Consider the following 15,364-nt stretch of genomic DNA (forward strand, 5'->3'; position numbering starts at 1 on the left):
GTGCTTCTTTGGTTGCAAATCGGATCATCTACAATACTTAATTACAATAGAAGAAATCTTAAATTTATTTATAGAAGTAAACACTGAACTACGGTACATTATTAGTGAATTATTTTCATATGTTTTTTTTTAATTACCTACTATATATATGTACAAGATTTCAAAAATCTCAAAGGATGCGACCGATACAAGATGTTAGTGTCCGTTTTTAATGACTCGCAATGATTATTTGGCACAGATTAAATTGAGCGATCTTGTACCAAATAAAATGCAATACAGGGTTACTTTTCAAAAGCTCCTTATTCAAACACATATTCTCAAAGATTATCTTATCTTTGTTTTTCAAAAAGAATAAAAAAGTACGTACGTAAGTTATTTGAAATACGTTGTACGTAAGTACGTAAGTACAACGTATTTCAAATAAGTACTATTTTTTTTAAATACACCAACGTAATTGAAATGATTCTAAAGTTATACGTTTTCTTTCAGTTTATGAAGATAGTGTTAAAAATGAGGTACGTATACTGAAAGCAATGTGGCGATACATATTAATATTGTAATATTTAACCAAATTGAAAATATAAATCAGCGATAGTCAAAGGGTTAAAACAATTGTCTAAACAGTTTCTAACTATATTTTTGGGGTAATACAATATAGATTACGATGGAACACAGTTTAAATGTTTGAAAACTTTTGTAAAATAACCCTGTAAATATTTTGTGGCATTATTTTTGTATAATGCTTTACTTTTTAATACATAAAAAAGAACTATTATGTTTGTCTAAACAAATACATAAATACTATTTAAGTAACATATAAATTCATTTGTCTTTTTTTATTTAACTAGTTTTAAATGAAAACCGTTTTCTAAGATCTAATAATTCGTATGGGATAATGTTTTTAAATTAATAAATTAATAATCTACCTATAAATTGGAATTATCAGCTAAAAGCATTCGTAGCCGTTTCAATATTTAATAAATATCTTTACATCGATTGTTGTACACTAAGGGTAAACCTTAGTAACATATAAGCGACTCAGCTTTTGAAAGTCAGCCTTTCAATAGCCTTCAAATATTGTATTTTTGGGGATAATATATTCGTTTCATCGTTTTGAGCTATTAAGTACAAAGAAGTCAATTTTCATATTGAACCAGGAAAAGTGTATTATTTTTTAATATATTACTATAATTATAGAGCTCCTTCATAATTGTTAATTAAGAATTCGTTGTACAAAAGCTGAAATGAACTGGGTGTATCCAATTTTGAAGCAATCGTACAAATACATAATCCTTTCCTTTCTTTAAAACATCTGAGATAACAATATTTTTTATTCAGATGTTTCAACAAAATAAATTTGACAAACACGTTATTTTTTTAAGAAGTAGATTTAAATGAGATTAACAAAGTAGAGATTATGCGCGAAGAAGAAAGCTTATCTTCAGACATTAGATATTTATACTGCCAATTAAAGGTTAACGCGCATTGCTTCACTCCTCGCGTGGCTTTCGTGACTACTTTATCTCACCGCTGTGTAAGTGAGTGACATAACGTTATGCCAACAAATTTTGTATTTATATCCCACTCGGAGATAACGAGAGGATGCGGCGATCGCGAAAAGATGAATTTAAGATAACCTTAAATGGCATTCGAATTTATTTAACCACACTAATTCGATTTTTAATGTTTTATTTTGTAGAAAGTTTTTTTTTTTGACATTCCGATTCTAAATTTGTTTGATTCGTTTAAACATACTAATTAATTTTAATATAAACAATTCGTAATTGTTAATATAAAGATCAAATTTCGTAATAATGAATATATTAATATATACGAAAATCTACATTATCTAAATTTTTATATGTTAATAATAAAATTGTTTTGACCTCCTAATTATACACTCGAAGTGAGAACGACTCAAGTATATTGTATATTATATAAATTGTCGATTTGTGTATAAGTTTGTTTAATTACATTTCCACTGATTAACGAACCAATTTAAGTGAATGTTTTCTAGAAATATCATTCACAAGAGTTTTTTTTTTAATCAATTCTATTCTTCCATTCTCAATAAACATTCAACTTTCAAATGATATGTAAATCAATGTTCCTTTACTTTTTCAAACAAACATTTTAATTCCAACATTTTAGTACAAGTATTTTACCCCATTTATTTATAAGATTTGAGGTTATAATTTCAAAATAGAAACGCAATTATAAAATACCAAAAATTAAATTAATAAATAACATGTTGAACCCTCTTTTGAGACACGATCGACTTTTCATCTAGTGAATTTCAATCCATTTTATTTTTGAATCGAAATTTTTAACAAATCTACTACGGCGTTATTATATTTCAAAGTTAAATTACGTAATTAATAAAAACAAACAACAAAAGCCGTAGTATTTGAAAGAAATATAGCCTCTTTAAAACATATAATTTAGAACAATTTTAATCAACAAACTTAATCTAAATAAATAAAACATTTAATTCCAAAGATAAAACAGATTAATAAGAAAAATATAAAGAAACCTAAAATGTGATATAATAACGCTTATAAATTGAAAACAATAAGTTTTAATTCGTAAAACTCACATAACTATAAGTTCCCACAATCAAAACACATATATCACATATTGTGATCTCTCTCAAACTCTTTGAAAAAAAAAAAAAACAACCAAAGTGTTACGTCAGAGGAATAATGCAGTAAAGAAAACTGAACCTTATACCTCAGTCAGTAAAGACGTGTTTCGTCTTTCGTCAATCTAGACGTAAGTAAAAATGAACCTTATACTTCATACAATAAAGACGTGTTTCATCTAGACGTAAGTAAAAATGAACCTTATAGTTCATACAATAAAGACGTGTTTCATCTAGACGTAAGTAAAAATGAACCTTATAGTTCATACAATAAAGACGTGTTTCATCTAGACGTAAGTAAAAATGAACCTTATACTTCATACAATAAAGACGTGCTTCTTTTAGAGGTAAGTAAAACTGAACTTTATACCTTAAGCAATAGAGCCCTGAATCGTCTAGACGTAAGTAAAATTGAACCTTACGCCTCAGACAATAGAGACGTGATTCGTCTAAAGGTAAGTAAAACCGAACCTTATATCCAAAACAATAGAGTCGTATTTCGTCCAGCGGAAAGTAAAACTATTTCTTATACCTCAGACAATAGAGTCGTAATTCATCTCCAGTAAAGTAAGTAAAATTGAACCTTATATCTCAGAGAATAGAGTAGTGTTTCTAAAGATAGCAGTCTGTGGTCGGTCAGTAGACCCATGCGACGGGCACCCACTGGGGGGAGGTGCGCAGGCGCACGAGGGCCGCCTCCAGCTGCGCGAGGGTGTCATCGATGTCATTGTTCACTATACAGAGGTCGAAGTGATGGCCGTATGTACGACGTAGTTGCTCAGATTCACGTACCAACACCTCCAGGGACCCGTCATACTGGAATAATGGAACAAATATTTGTACATATTAACAAAATTAAAGGTTCTGTACGTATGTTTTATACAGAGATTTTGGTCTCGAAACGCACGGTAAAAGAATCACATTATGAAATAGACAATTCGATGGCTCCTAAAATAAGGGCCAATGTGAAAATTAACAACTTTTCAGGAGAGGCTCTCAAAGTTTCAACCATATACGAAAATAGACCACATAGGCCATTTTACTTAGCAAAAAAACACGTTTAACAACATTTGTTATGTTTTAACAGAAAAAAGTAAAAAATCATAAATTTGTTACTTTGGCCTTTATTACATAGAATCCATTGGATTAAAAAAAGAGACAATCTAAAACAGGGATCCCCAAATTATTTTGAACAAGTGACCCCTTTTCCAAAATGAACTGTTACCTCAGACCCCCATGACCAAATTACCTACTTTTAACATCAATTATTATTATTATTCATTCTGAGTTAGGTCAATAGAAGATAGAGTGAGAATAAGCAATGCTTTAAGATATCGATTTTTAGAATCCCTGATCTAGAAGATTCCTGGTGTACTCACATCGGCCACATTATTGAGAGGCGGAGCTGCGACGAAGACGACGTAGGGGGCGAACTCTGCAGAGCGCAGCACCTTGAGCGCCTGAGGCTCCACATCCAGTATGGCGACGCGGCGCTCCGCGTGAATACGTCTGATTGTCTCCAACTTGGTGCCGTACATCGCGTCCTCGTGTGTGCCTTCACACATACAAACATACACGACATTCATCATCAGCTCGCATCACCTAAGTCAGTGATTAGGTCATCAACCACGCTGGCCCAGTGCGAGTTTACTTCACACATATCATTGAATTTCTTAACATAATTCTTATCTAACTAATATGTTTAAATGGATGGATGGATGGATGGTTTGAAGGTATTTACAGAACTTCGCAACAGATGATGAAATTTGGCATAGATGTAGATCATAGTCAGAAAGAACACATAGGCTACTTATAACATTTCGTGTGGACGGAGTCGCAGGCGAAAGCTAGTATATAAATGGGAATGTTTGGATGGATATTTCTTTGAAGGTATCTCCAGAATTTGCTGAAATTTGACACAGATGTAGAACATAGTTTTTTTTTTCTAATTCCGCGCCAACGTAATTGTGGGCGATAGCTTATATGGTTTCAAAAGCCACATAATTTGATCAGGTATTTCCATTGTATGAATGGAGACATGTTAAAAATGGAGTGTTGATTATATAAGTTAAATAAAGGAATTCTTTTACCATATTCTAAATACTCGTTGGCTGCGATGTCCGCCATCATTTCTTCGTGAGTCACAAAGTAGTAATGTCTACCATTCTCTTCATCAGGTCTGGGCGGACGAGTTGTATCTGAAAATATAACATTAACATTTTATTTGTCAATAAAATTCATCAACAATCGAATACCGAAAGTGAATCGCCCACAAAAAATGAACATGGATGGATGAATGTAAGTTTGTTTGAAGGTATCTCCGGAATGGCTGAACGGATCTTAATGACATTTGGTACAAATGTAGAACACAGTCTGGATAGGATACTTATAAAGTTTTTTTTTTATTCCGCGCGGACGGAGTCGCGGGCGACAGCTAGTAACTTATAATTCGTTGTTGTTCAACTAAGAAAAATCATATACTAATATTCGACCGACAAAATTATTAGTACTAATGGGCACAAGCTTAATTGCAATAGCTATTTAGAACTCCCCTGTTAATATCAAAAAGTTCCACAAGCTCTATATCGAAGTAAATATCTTGTTATGTCAGGTGTTACACATTTTCTCACAGAACTGTAATAACAACGCCTCTCACCGGGCCAGATAACCTCATCGCACTGTAAGTAGTGTACTTACGTGGTATGGGGTACGCGTACTGATCGGGGTGTCGCGCTATGAGAGTGTTCTTGATATGACGCCGACCAACGCCATGCGCACCAAGTAGTACTATCGTCTTCCTTTGGAAAGCTGCGAATTTTTTTAAAAACGAATTAACAGCAGCCAAACAGAGCATTAATTTTACTTTAACTTAGCACTGCGAGATGCACGCTATTGTGAAGAACCCAAAATAAACACTCATCCTGAAGATGGATGAAACACTCACCCAGGACTCCGAATTTAGTCGGAGACGGTGACGTCACCGGACGATCATACGTAAGCTAAGCCGTTTTAAATTAATTTCTCACGAGAGTGTAAACCAGGAATCCCTAAACTATTTTGGACAAGTGACCCCTTTTCCAAAATGAACTGTTACCTCAGACCCACCATGGCGAAATTACCTACTTTTAAGATCAATTACTATTATTATTTTTCATTCTGACTTAGGTCAACAGAAGAAGACAGTCGTTCCTTGTTCCTTGAACTTAGAAACGTACATAAAAAAATCAAATTATTATACTAACTATATAAACTTCGAATAAATAAATCTTTAAATAAATAATCTTTTGTGTAAGTATTCCGAGAGAATCGGTAAGATGCTTTTTCTGAAGCTATAAGAACATCTCTGATTACCACTTCGTTGATTTTTATTTGTAACAAAGTACTTACATGGTAGTTTAACGACTTCTTCATATGTTACCACGTCAAGTTGATCGAACACCGCGTTGTGCTTCGCCAGATATTTGTCTTTAGATTGTTTCTTCTTACGTCCAAATATCGAACAATTGACTGCAACAAATGTTTGTCAAATACAAAATTGTTCTCATTGACATAAACTGCAATTTAATTTTAAAATACGATAAATTGATAATTTGTGTATTATAAGGTGCTTTTAGAGCTAAAATTCTTATCAGGATACAAATTAGTACGAAAAAAAAATAAACCAAGCCACGCTAAAATAATCATTGTAGTGTCGTACTTGAAGTACTAAAATTACGAATTCAAAGCTATATTAAATTCTGAATTATTAAATGTGTGATACTACGAAGAAAACTACTAAATGTTTCTATGGTTTCCACTAAACTAAAAAGTAAAAAAAAAGTATTAAACACTATTAAGTTTCATCAAATATCTTGTTAAAGTGTTTGTGAATACATTCGAGCGTATATTAGACAAAACTTACGTTGTATAGTTGAAAAGTGCCAACTAGTTACAAGCACTTATAGTGTGTTAGTGAGTGTAAATAATAACGAATAAAAATCTACTAGTCTAGTTATTTTAAAAAAAAATGGGACCCATCTGCAAGCACTTCCTTTCGATTAAAATATTTTTTAACAAAATCGGACCACCAGGGTAACACACATAAAAAAAATACAGTCGAATTGATAACCTCCTTCTTTTTGAAGTCGGCTAAAAAGAGAAATAGCGTGTGTAATCAATAATTTCGATAAATGAAATACCACAACAATGCCGCGTTTCGTCCGAGTTTGGTGCCCAAGGCCTAATTTTAGTCCACTTTCCCTTTCCACGCTTTTCTTATAAGAAAAGGATGGTAAGGGGCAGTTGATTTGACGGAGGATGGGACGCATAGGAAAGGGAAATATTCTCTTTCTATGCGTCCCCTCCCCTGCCAATTAAAGGTAGGCAATGCATCTGCAATTACGAATGTCTATAGGTCACTTCCTAGTGTGCTACCTTGTATTATTAAAAAAAATGACTCGTTCATGAGATGAAACTCGTTACAAAATAAAATATATAATGTAACACCATAAAGTTAAAATGCTGACAATGTTACATACGGAAACTAAATTGTAACACTAGTTAAATGGTACTTTGTTTGAATAGAGTAAAGTGAAACGTGCGCTGTATTGAAGCCAGGATTGCTGTAAGCTATTGTTATAGTATACAAAATGTACGCTCATCTTACTTATTTAGTTATACTTAGTTACCAAATGGATTAACTCATGAACTAACAAATTGAGAATTATTAATAATAGTTATTTAGATGTTAAATTATTTAGATATGATATATAATAAGCATTGTTGTTGAGTGTATTTGCAAATAGATTGTATGAATATGTAACAATAATTTAGAGTATTAAATTTTTAAAGAGACAAAATAATATAAATGGAGTGTATAACTTTTGATACAGTGTATATTTATATTTATTGTTCGGTGTCTTTTTAGATAGAGTGTATATTTAACAATGATATTAAAATGTGAAAACTTCGATAAAAATATATTTGACATATAACATTGATTTAGTGGAAATTAAATTGCGATCGTTTGTCATTACAATAGTTAATCAATTTGGCAATTGAAGCAAATGTATTATTTATAGATACAGTGTATAATTAAGGTTTTTAAAGTGTACCTGTATTCTCGCAGCCGTCGGTGTGCGACACGCAGCCCTCGGTTCCTAGCCGCACAACATTACAACACGGGTCATGCAAACGCAAATGGAATCACACCGTAATGGAGGAATAGGGTCGCTACATCGATACGATTCGGCACGCAATATTGGGGGCAATGCTCTGAGACCGTGTAATTAACTAGTCATTTTATAAAATCATCATCAGCTCACTATACGTCCCCACTGAGAGGGTCGGAGTCAACCACGCTGACCTAGTGCGGGTTGACTTCACACATATCTTTGAATTTCTTCTCAGATATGTGCAGCATCACGATGTTTTCCTTCACCGTAAGAACGTCGGATAAATGTATATATGTAAATCGAAAAACACATTGGTACATGGCGGGATTAGAACCCAGGACCTGCAGATTGCAAGTCAAGTGCTTAACCCCTGAGCCACCGACGCTCTAACAATTTATAAAATATAAAAAAGTCTATTATATTAACACTATATTGATGACCTGCAACTCAGCTCATAGTTCGCATAGTTCAGCTCAATTTGTATTGCATAGTTATGTTTTGCATTTTAAGCTGCGAGTTGCAAGTCACTGGGCGATATGAGATGTAAAGCTCGCCGTCTGTTTTATCTCGACGGTGGATCGCGGCTCATCGGCTCGCATTATACATTGAGTTGTCAATTTAGATGTGAGTGCGGCTCAATGGTTCAAATCTATGTGAACGGATTTTCATACCGGTTCAGAACTGTCTAGAAATATTATAAGAGTGAACTGAACTTTAGAAGCAATGACAGTTGTAATTTGGTGATTTTACACTTTAAAATATACAAAAATAATAATAAAACGATACCCAATATCAAAATCCCGATATCAAAGATGCCCGATATCAAAAGTAACTTTGCGTTAAACAATGCTATTAAAGTCATATACAAATAAACTTGGTAGTTATCTTGACAATTTAAAAATCTCAGAACATTACCCACTTGTACTAAGCTTATGTCAGGAACTGTACAAATTCCTTTAATCCATTAAAGTATCAGGTAACAATAACATTTAACGTACTTGCTAAAGCAAATACTTTATCTTTCTACTGAATAGCTTTGGATTTTTACACAATTGTACGTTTTGTACATAGATTTTATCAAAATTTTGACAGGTTAATGATACCATGCACAAGAGGATATGATCTTATCTTGGTTCAAGTTATGGTTTTTGAAGCATAATAAAAGTAAAGTTACGTACCGACTATGGGTCCAATGTTAATTTGAAACGAAAACACACAATGTTAATGATACGACAAAATCACTCCAAATTAACACTAAATTCATGCATTAAAAACAAACTCACAAAAGAACTTAACAGAACCATATGATTAAACGTAACACGTTCTTATCTAGTAACACTCTAAAAACTCCAGAACAGTAACAGCTTGATAGAAGTTACAATAGAGTTTGACCATAAAAAAAACAGTCTGCGTTCAAATCAAAATTTTATGATAAGAAAGCAAATTCACCACATATTTAAAGCAGCGGTGTCAAAACTTAAATAAAAGAAAATAGGCCACAATGAGATCGAACACGCCTATATATAGGAAGTGGGAGCTTTGCTTGAATTGAGAAGGAGAGGATGAACAATAAAGGGAACACGGAGGAAAGAATATTGTTCAAACCTTCATATGCGTTGAATACTTTCCAGCAGAAGTGAGTTGAGCCTCGAGTATAGCAAGGAGAAGAATGAAAGAGAAGACTGTATCTACCTTGATCGGCGTTAGAGCGCTCTGCGGCGGCGCAGGCGGCGCGCCACTCCTGCAGCTCGGGACTGGGCACGAGGCCGGCCGAGCCGCCCGCCGCGTCCTTGCGCGCCTGCCACCAATGCGAGTCGTCTTTGCTGATTATCTGAAAAACAAAGAAACAATAAGTTGAAGGCTCAACATATCATTGAAAATATATGATTCCAGTGAAAAAAATTAAGTAAATACCTGAAGTATATCTCCAGTGTTGAATGCAATACCAGCTTGAGCGCACGGGATCAATTCATCTTCTAAAGGATCGTAATCAAATTGCGCTCTTACGAATATCTAAAATACAAATATAATGTGAAAAACAGTTTTGTTTATATTGCAAGACACGATAGCATGTAATATATTGTAATAGTTATGAAAATGTAATTACCTTTTGGTATCAAATTCTATCATCAATACCTACGTAAACTACAGATAGTCTAATACTATCGTTTATCAAAAGCGTACAAACAAGAATAAAAGAAAGAAGTTACGAAATACATAATTATACTAATGCATAAATCAATATGTTAAAACGAAATGGAAATACAAGAAAAACAACTTTTACAAAGAATATAAAGAAAGTTATTAATGATGGAGTGAAGCCATGGTAAGAACAACAAGCGCACAGAAACGCAGATCTTCTCGGGGACGCGCAGCCATGCCCGGACGACGTAAACAACACAACATAACATAAAGTTTATACGACCAACATAAAACAACATAAAGTAGCGACTGCTCCGTCTCCAGCTACTTACTAGCACGGGCGAAGGCTTTATCCGGAATAGCTAGTTAGGAGGGAAAAATATAAAATTTTTATTTTGTTTTTATTATCACCGATTTGATTTTATGCTTCCAGGACAAGCATTTAGCAGTTATTTATGTGCGCTTGTCGAATCTTTGTACTACGCTTTAAGTTTCGATTAGTTTGAAGCAGGCGTTAGTCACACTTCTAATTTCAAACATTCAATTAAACCCAATACAAGATTATCTGTTACTATGAGCATCGTCAGAGTTGCTTCAGTTTAAAGGAGTGTTGCAATCGATAGAGTAAGCGTTCAGTCAACACACAGCTCTCTAAGGGGTTCAAAACTTAATTAGATTAGTAACAAAAATAAGTGAAGCTTACCTCGCACGGCGGCGGCGCGGAGCGGTACGATGGTACGATCTTAAAGGTCACCGAGCCACGAGCCTCACGCTGTAATTTACAACAAAATCATATAATGGGTTTCCGCTATCCATACACTAGATCAGAAACAAATTACTATCCCTATTTTTTTTTTTTAATCAATGATATGGATTACTACATGTCATTCTATGTATGCTTCGGCAGTGGCAACCCATGGGGAAGCTATATATATCCACAATAACTCCCAAGAATTCAGCAATGTTCAGGGTGGACTTCCAGTTTCTCAGCCATGAGCAATGAACGAACACGAAAAGTGGTCTTACCAGCATCCGCTGTAGTTGAGCAACAGACTGGTTGGCGACGGGTGTGCCATTGATCTCCCTGATCTCGTCTCCCACGTGCAACGTCGCCTGCCGGTGTATCATGCCGCCGTGCATGATGCGAGCCACGATGCAACGACCGTCGTCAGCTAGCTTCAGCGTTATGCCCTATAATAACCGTTACATTCAAATTCCGCTCGATAGTTGGAATCCGATCAGAGCTGAATATAAATTGAGCTTTTTAAAGAAAATAGGTTGGTAAATAGGAGACAAAATTGGTATTTTTTTTAAAGAATAAATTGAATAACCTTAAAAAGTTATAATGAAATAATACTACATATTATGAAATTAAAAAGATTTAAGTATCACTTATAACAACCTTAAAGTACTATAATTCTAAATAAGCAATACTATTCGAAATAGAACTCCTCGAGATTGAATCACATCCAAAGGACGTCATTCGACTAATTTATTGGCCAAGTGCAATTTCGTCGTGTTAAAGACGTCCGATTCTGATTGGAGCAATATGCCTGCATTGAATAGGCTACATTGGTTTCATTTGCTATAGGCTTTCTAAGTGAGGAGAGTAATATAAATTTAGCTTCTATTCTATTTTATTTCAATTCAAATAATACAACCATTTGGTTTAAATCGGAGTTGTAAGTGGAAAATTTAAAGGAAAGCATGGCTTGCATCGAACAAATGCATAGACCGTGAAGTAATTTTTGCTGATCCTATTGTACCTACTATATCGTCGTCGTCGTCTGTCTATAAAATCTTCTAGGTCTTTTATTCTCACATTGCAGATCTGAAGTTATCAGTTTAGGTAGGAGGAACTTACCATGGGTTCGTCGGTGTTCTTCTGGAACTGCACGAGGCGCACCCTGGTCACGTTTTCAAACTCGGGCTCGGTGTCATCATCATCTTCCTGCGCAGGGGCGGGAGCGCGGCCGTTGACAGGTGGGGGCGATGCGCGCAGCGATTCTTCGCCGTACACCTCGCGCGCCACCACGTCGTGCGCCTGAAGCAACGCCTGTGAACAATGTACACATAATTAGTGATGACAAATTCCATTTATGAACCATCCTACACTTACACTATATATAATTGAGTGCAATCCGACGAAAAAACTATATTTCTTATGGGATTATTTTTTAGAGATTTTACCAATAACCAAGTTCAGTCAGAAGACGTAATCGTTGTAGAATATCCGTAGGAACCCAGGGACGTAAATCTGGGTTTCGTGCTTGTGCTTTTTTATTTATGAGTTTTACGGTAGCTGATTAGTAGCAATATTCACAAAACGTTTATTAAACCGTTTGTTCATTTTAAAATTCATTTCAAAAGAACATTCAAATATTCAAATTATAAACTCTTTACTTTTGGTTTAGATATTCCACTACAGTACCAACTATGCGAATAACCGCTTCTCAGATTCTCTTTCACAGATTGTGCATTTGCCGGACATAATTCATCTATCTGAACGTACGCACGGGGGAATATTTGCGATATTCAAGCTACGATGCACTGATCCAGTAATCCGCAGAAGCCAACATCGGTCGCGTGGAGCGCTCTCGACACTCGCCCGGAAAATACGCAGCGCAATAAAACGATCATTATACCGGCAAAGGATTAGTTCCTGCTCTATGTAAAATATTGCAACTAAAGTATACTAGACTTTTATAAAGTTCACTGAAATATTTTTATTCATATCAGACACTAACTGAGGTTACAGTCAATCCATTATTAAGTTAGCAAAGTTATACTGAAATATTGGTTTGCACTAAAGGAGCTTTCGTACCCTGTATTTTTTGTGTTGGTAGATGATAAAGAAGACCCGTATCAAATAGTTACAAGTAAAAAGTCAAAGATTTAATAAGTATTTTTGATTTTGATTTGTTTGTTGGTTAAGTTTGAATAAACATTTTTGGCCGTTATTTTGGGAATCTAACGACTTTAACGTTACATTCGAGACGTTTCTAGAATAGTTAGTTAGAGTGGCACAGGGGCGAGGCTAATCCGATCGTTTACTAAAATTTAAGCACCTCCAATGTAGAGTAGCTGAAGCTCTTGCCGATAAAAAATCTAAATTCTATGCATAAAAGTCTTTTAAGGATTTTATACCTTTATTGATTGTGACTTTTATCATTAATGTCATTTAAACAAAATTATAGTTTTACTGTCGTATTCATGGGACAATCATATTTCCAACTCTTAAAAACATTTTAGGTAAAAAAGAATATTTAGTATTTCCTGATCGACCTTTCACGTTGACAACAGAATGAGTACATTTCGAATGGACATATCAGTTGGACGACACATAAAGGCTACGCTAGGAATGATAAATTGATAGTATTATTTCTTACCCAAATACATCTTAGACATTTAAATGACATCGGGGTCACAACATCAAAGAAGAATTTAACCAGTTATTAAATTACATTCGAGCTTAAACAGTCACTAATACACACGATGATATTTAGACATTATCAGAAATCTTGATTCGTATATGATTATGCGTAAGCTTCTTAAATGCGGTCTTGATAAACCGGAAGCAGTTTAGGTATTTGAGGGTATAACATAGACATAATATAGACAACGTTAACGTCCATATCAACCATCGGCAGTCAAAAGGTTAAAACATGTGTTTAACTGCATTTATTGGAGTAGTACAAGTATTGACTGTCGTTACACCTGTATTACAACAATATTGCCATCCCTCTTAATCTCTTTGAAAAACGTATAAATAACAATATTATTGAATTAGTAGTTTTACTAATATTATAAATGCGAATGTTTGGATGGATCGACGGATAGTGGGGTGGAAGGTAATTGCAGAACGGCTAGAGGATTTCGAAGAAATTTGGGATGGATGTAAAAATCATAGTCTGGAAGAACACGTAGACTACTTATTATGTTTTTTTTTAATTCCGCGCGAATGGAGTTGTGGGCGACAGCTAGTGTTTCTATAAATGTTTTACGACATTTAAAGTTCATAGTTACGTTTTACTAACTTTCACAATATGTGTCGGCTAATTTCTAGAAAATTATATGCAAAGTCTAAAATCAAAGAACACTCTTGAGTAGAGATTATTTAGCCTTTTTGCGAAGCCATGAAACATCTCGATTTTTCATCTATACATTTATGTCAATAGGGTTGCTCAACCTTAATATAGCCGAGATAAATATATTGCGGTACAATGCGAAAGTTGTTCGGGCGTATGAAAGTTGCTAAGGGTAAAAATACCTTCAAGAATCTAATACAAAAAGCGTACGGTCGCAACAAAGACCCCTTTTCCACGGGTGTTTCCCGTTGAGCCGAACGGCATATCAAACAATGAGACTAACGGGATTTATTTTTGATTCGATGGGCTCAATCGGTTTTTCATTAAACTTTCTTAGAGCAATAAGTATACAATTTGCACTACTGCGGACGATCTAAAGATTGTAATAATAAGAATCAAGAAACATGTATCTATCGTTATGGAGGCGTTCGCACCATTTTTGTGAATTCCCTCTCATAAAAAATATTTGTATTTTTGAATCAAGGATTGATTATTAGGCCGTTAGTGGAAAAAGGGGTCGAAAGTGGGATATGTCCGCAAACTATTATGAGTTCATACAATGTTCATTTGATTTAGGAGCATGTGGGGTCGCGACAAAAACAAGGGTATTTGTCATAGTTCAGACCCAGGCGAGTCGACGGGCACTTTTCGTAGCATACTGTGCCAAGTGCTACATAGCGTATTTAATATAACATGCAATTAATTTTAAATAAAACTATTAGGATGTAATGATAGACAGATAAAACTAAACACAACACAAAAATTCATACGAATTCAACAGAAATGTAGGAATATAAACACAAAAACCTATCTAAATAATCTTACTAATATTTTAAATGCGAATGTTTAGATGGATGGATGGACGTTTGTTTGAAGGTATATCCAGAACGGCTTAACGGATGTTGATGAAATTTGGCACAGATGTGGACCATAATCTGGAAGAAAACATAAGCTAATAATTCAGTTTTTTTTAATTCCGCGCGGGCGAAAGTTTTAGGATAAATTAAAAAAGATGTTCAAAATGATTTATACCCAAATCAATTTTTTTTTGTTTTTTATATAACAATTTACATAACATATTTGTACACAATGATGTAAATGAATAAAAAAGAATTGAAGCCCCGGAGCTTTTCATATTGTGAGGAAGGTAACAAACCGCAGTAATGCGAGTCTCTGTGGAGCCCATACGATCCATAAAAACACATTATATCTTCGAAAGGGCTCCCAACTAAATCATCTTGTTATCTCCGAAATCTGAGACCGTATATAAAAGTACATAAGTATATTAACTAAATATTTATCATTGTAGCAAAAGGTAGCCAATTCTTCTTATTTTATCT

General features: G+C 34.4%; 1 protein-coding gene across 3 annotated transcripts in view; it reads right to left on the reverse strand.

Moving 5' to 3' along the window:
* Positions 1-3,144: 3,144 nt before the first annotated feature.
* LOC106709948 (peripheral plasma membrane protein CASK) overlaps positions 3,145-15,364 on the reverse strand; it is a 124,401-nt gene continuing 112,181 nt past the window's right edge. For 2 of the 3 annotated variants that reach the window (XM_045679208.1, XM_045679206.1), the window contains 11 exons: positions 11,801-11,992; positions 10,963-11,127; positions 10,640-10,708; positions 10,269-10,298; positions 9,709-9,807; positions 9,487-9,625; positions 6,029-6,148; positions 5,339-5,449; positions 4,732-4,839; positions 4,021-4,196; positions 3,145-3,457 (listed from right to left, as the gene is read on the reverse strand). In XM_045679208.1, coding sequence (XP_045535164.1) covers positions 3,278-3,457; positions 4,021-4,196; positions 4,732-4,839; positions 5,339-5,449; positions 6,029-6,148; positions 9,487-9,625; positions 9,709-9,807; positions 10,269-10,298; positions 10,640-10,708; positions 10,963-11,127; positions 11,801-11,992 — 1,389 coding nt within the window. In that variant the 3' untranslated portion in view covers positions 3,145-3,277. The remainder of the gene's footprint in view (positions 3,458-4,020; positions 4,197-4,731; positions 4,840-5,338; positions 5,450-6,028; positions 6,149-9,486; positions 9,626-9,708; positions 9,808-10,268; positions 10,299-10,639; positions 10,709-10,962; positions 11,128-11,800; positions 11,993-15,364) is intronic. The other variant, XM_045679205.1, reaches the window with a different exon arrangement.

Source organism: Papilio machaon, chromosome 9 (assembly GCF_912999745.1).
Source record: "Papilio machaon chromosome 9, ilPapMach1.1, whole genome shotgun sequence".
Taxonomy (NCBI): domain Eukaryota; kingdom Metazoa; phylum Arthropoda; class Insecta; order Lepidoptera; family Papilionidae; genus Papilio; species Papilio machaon.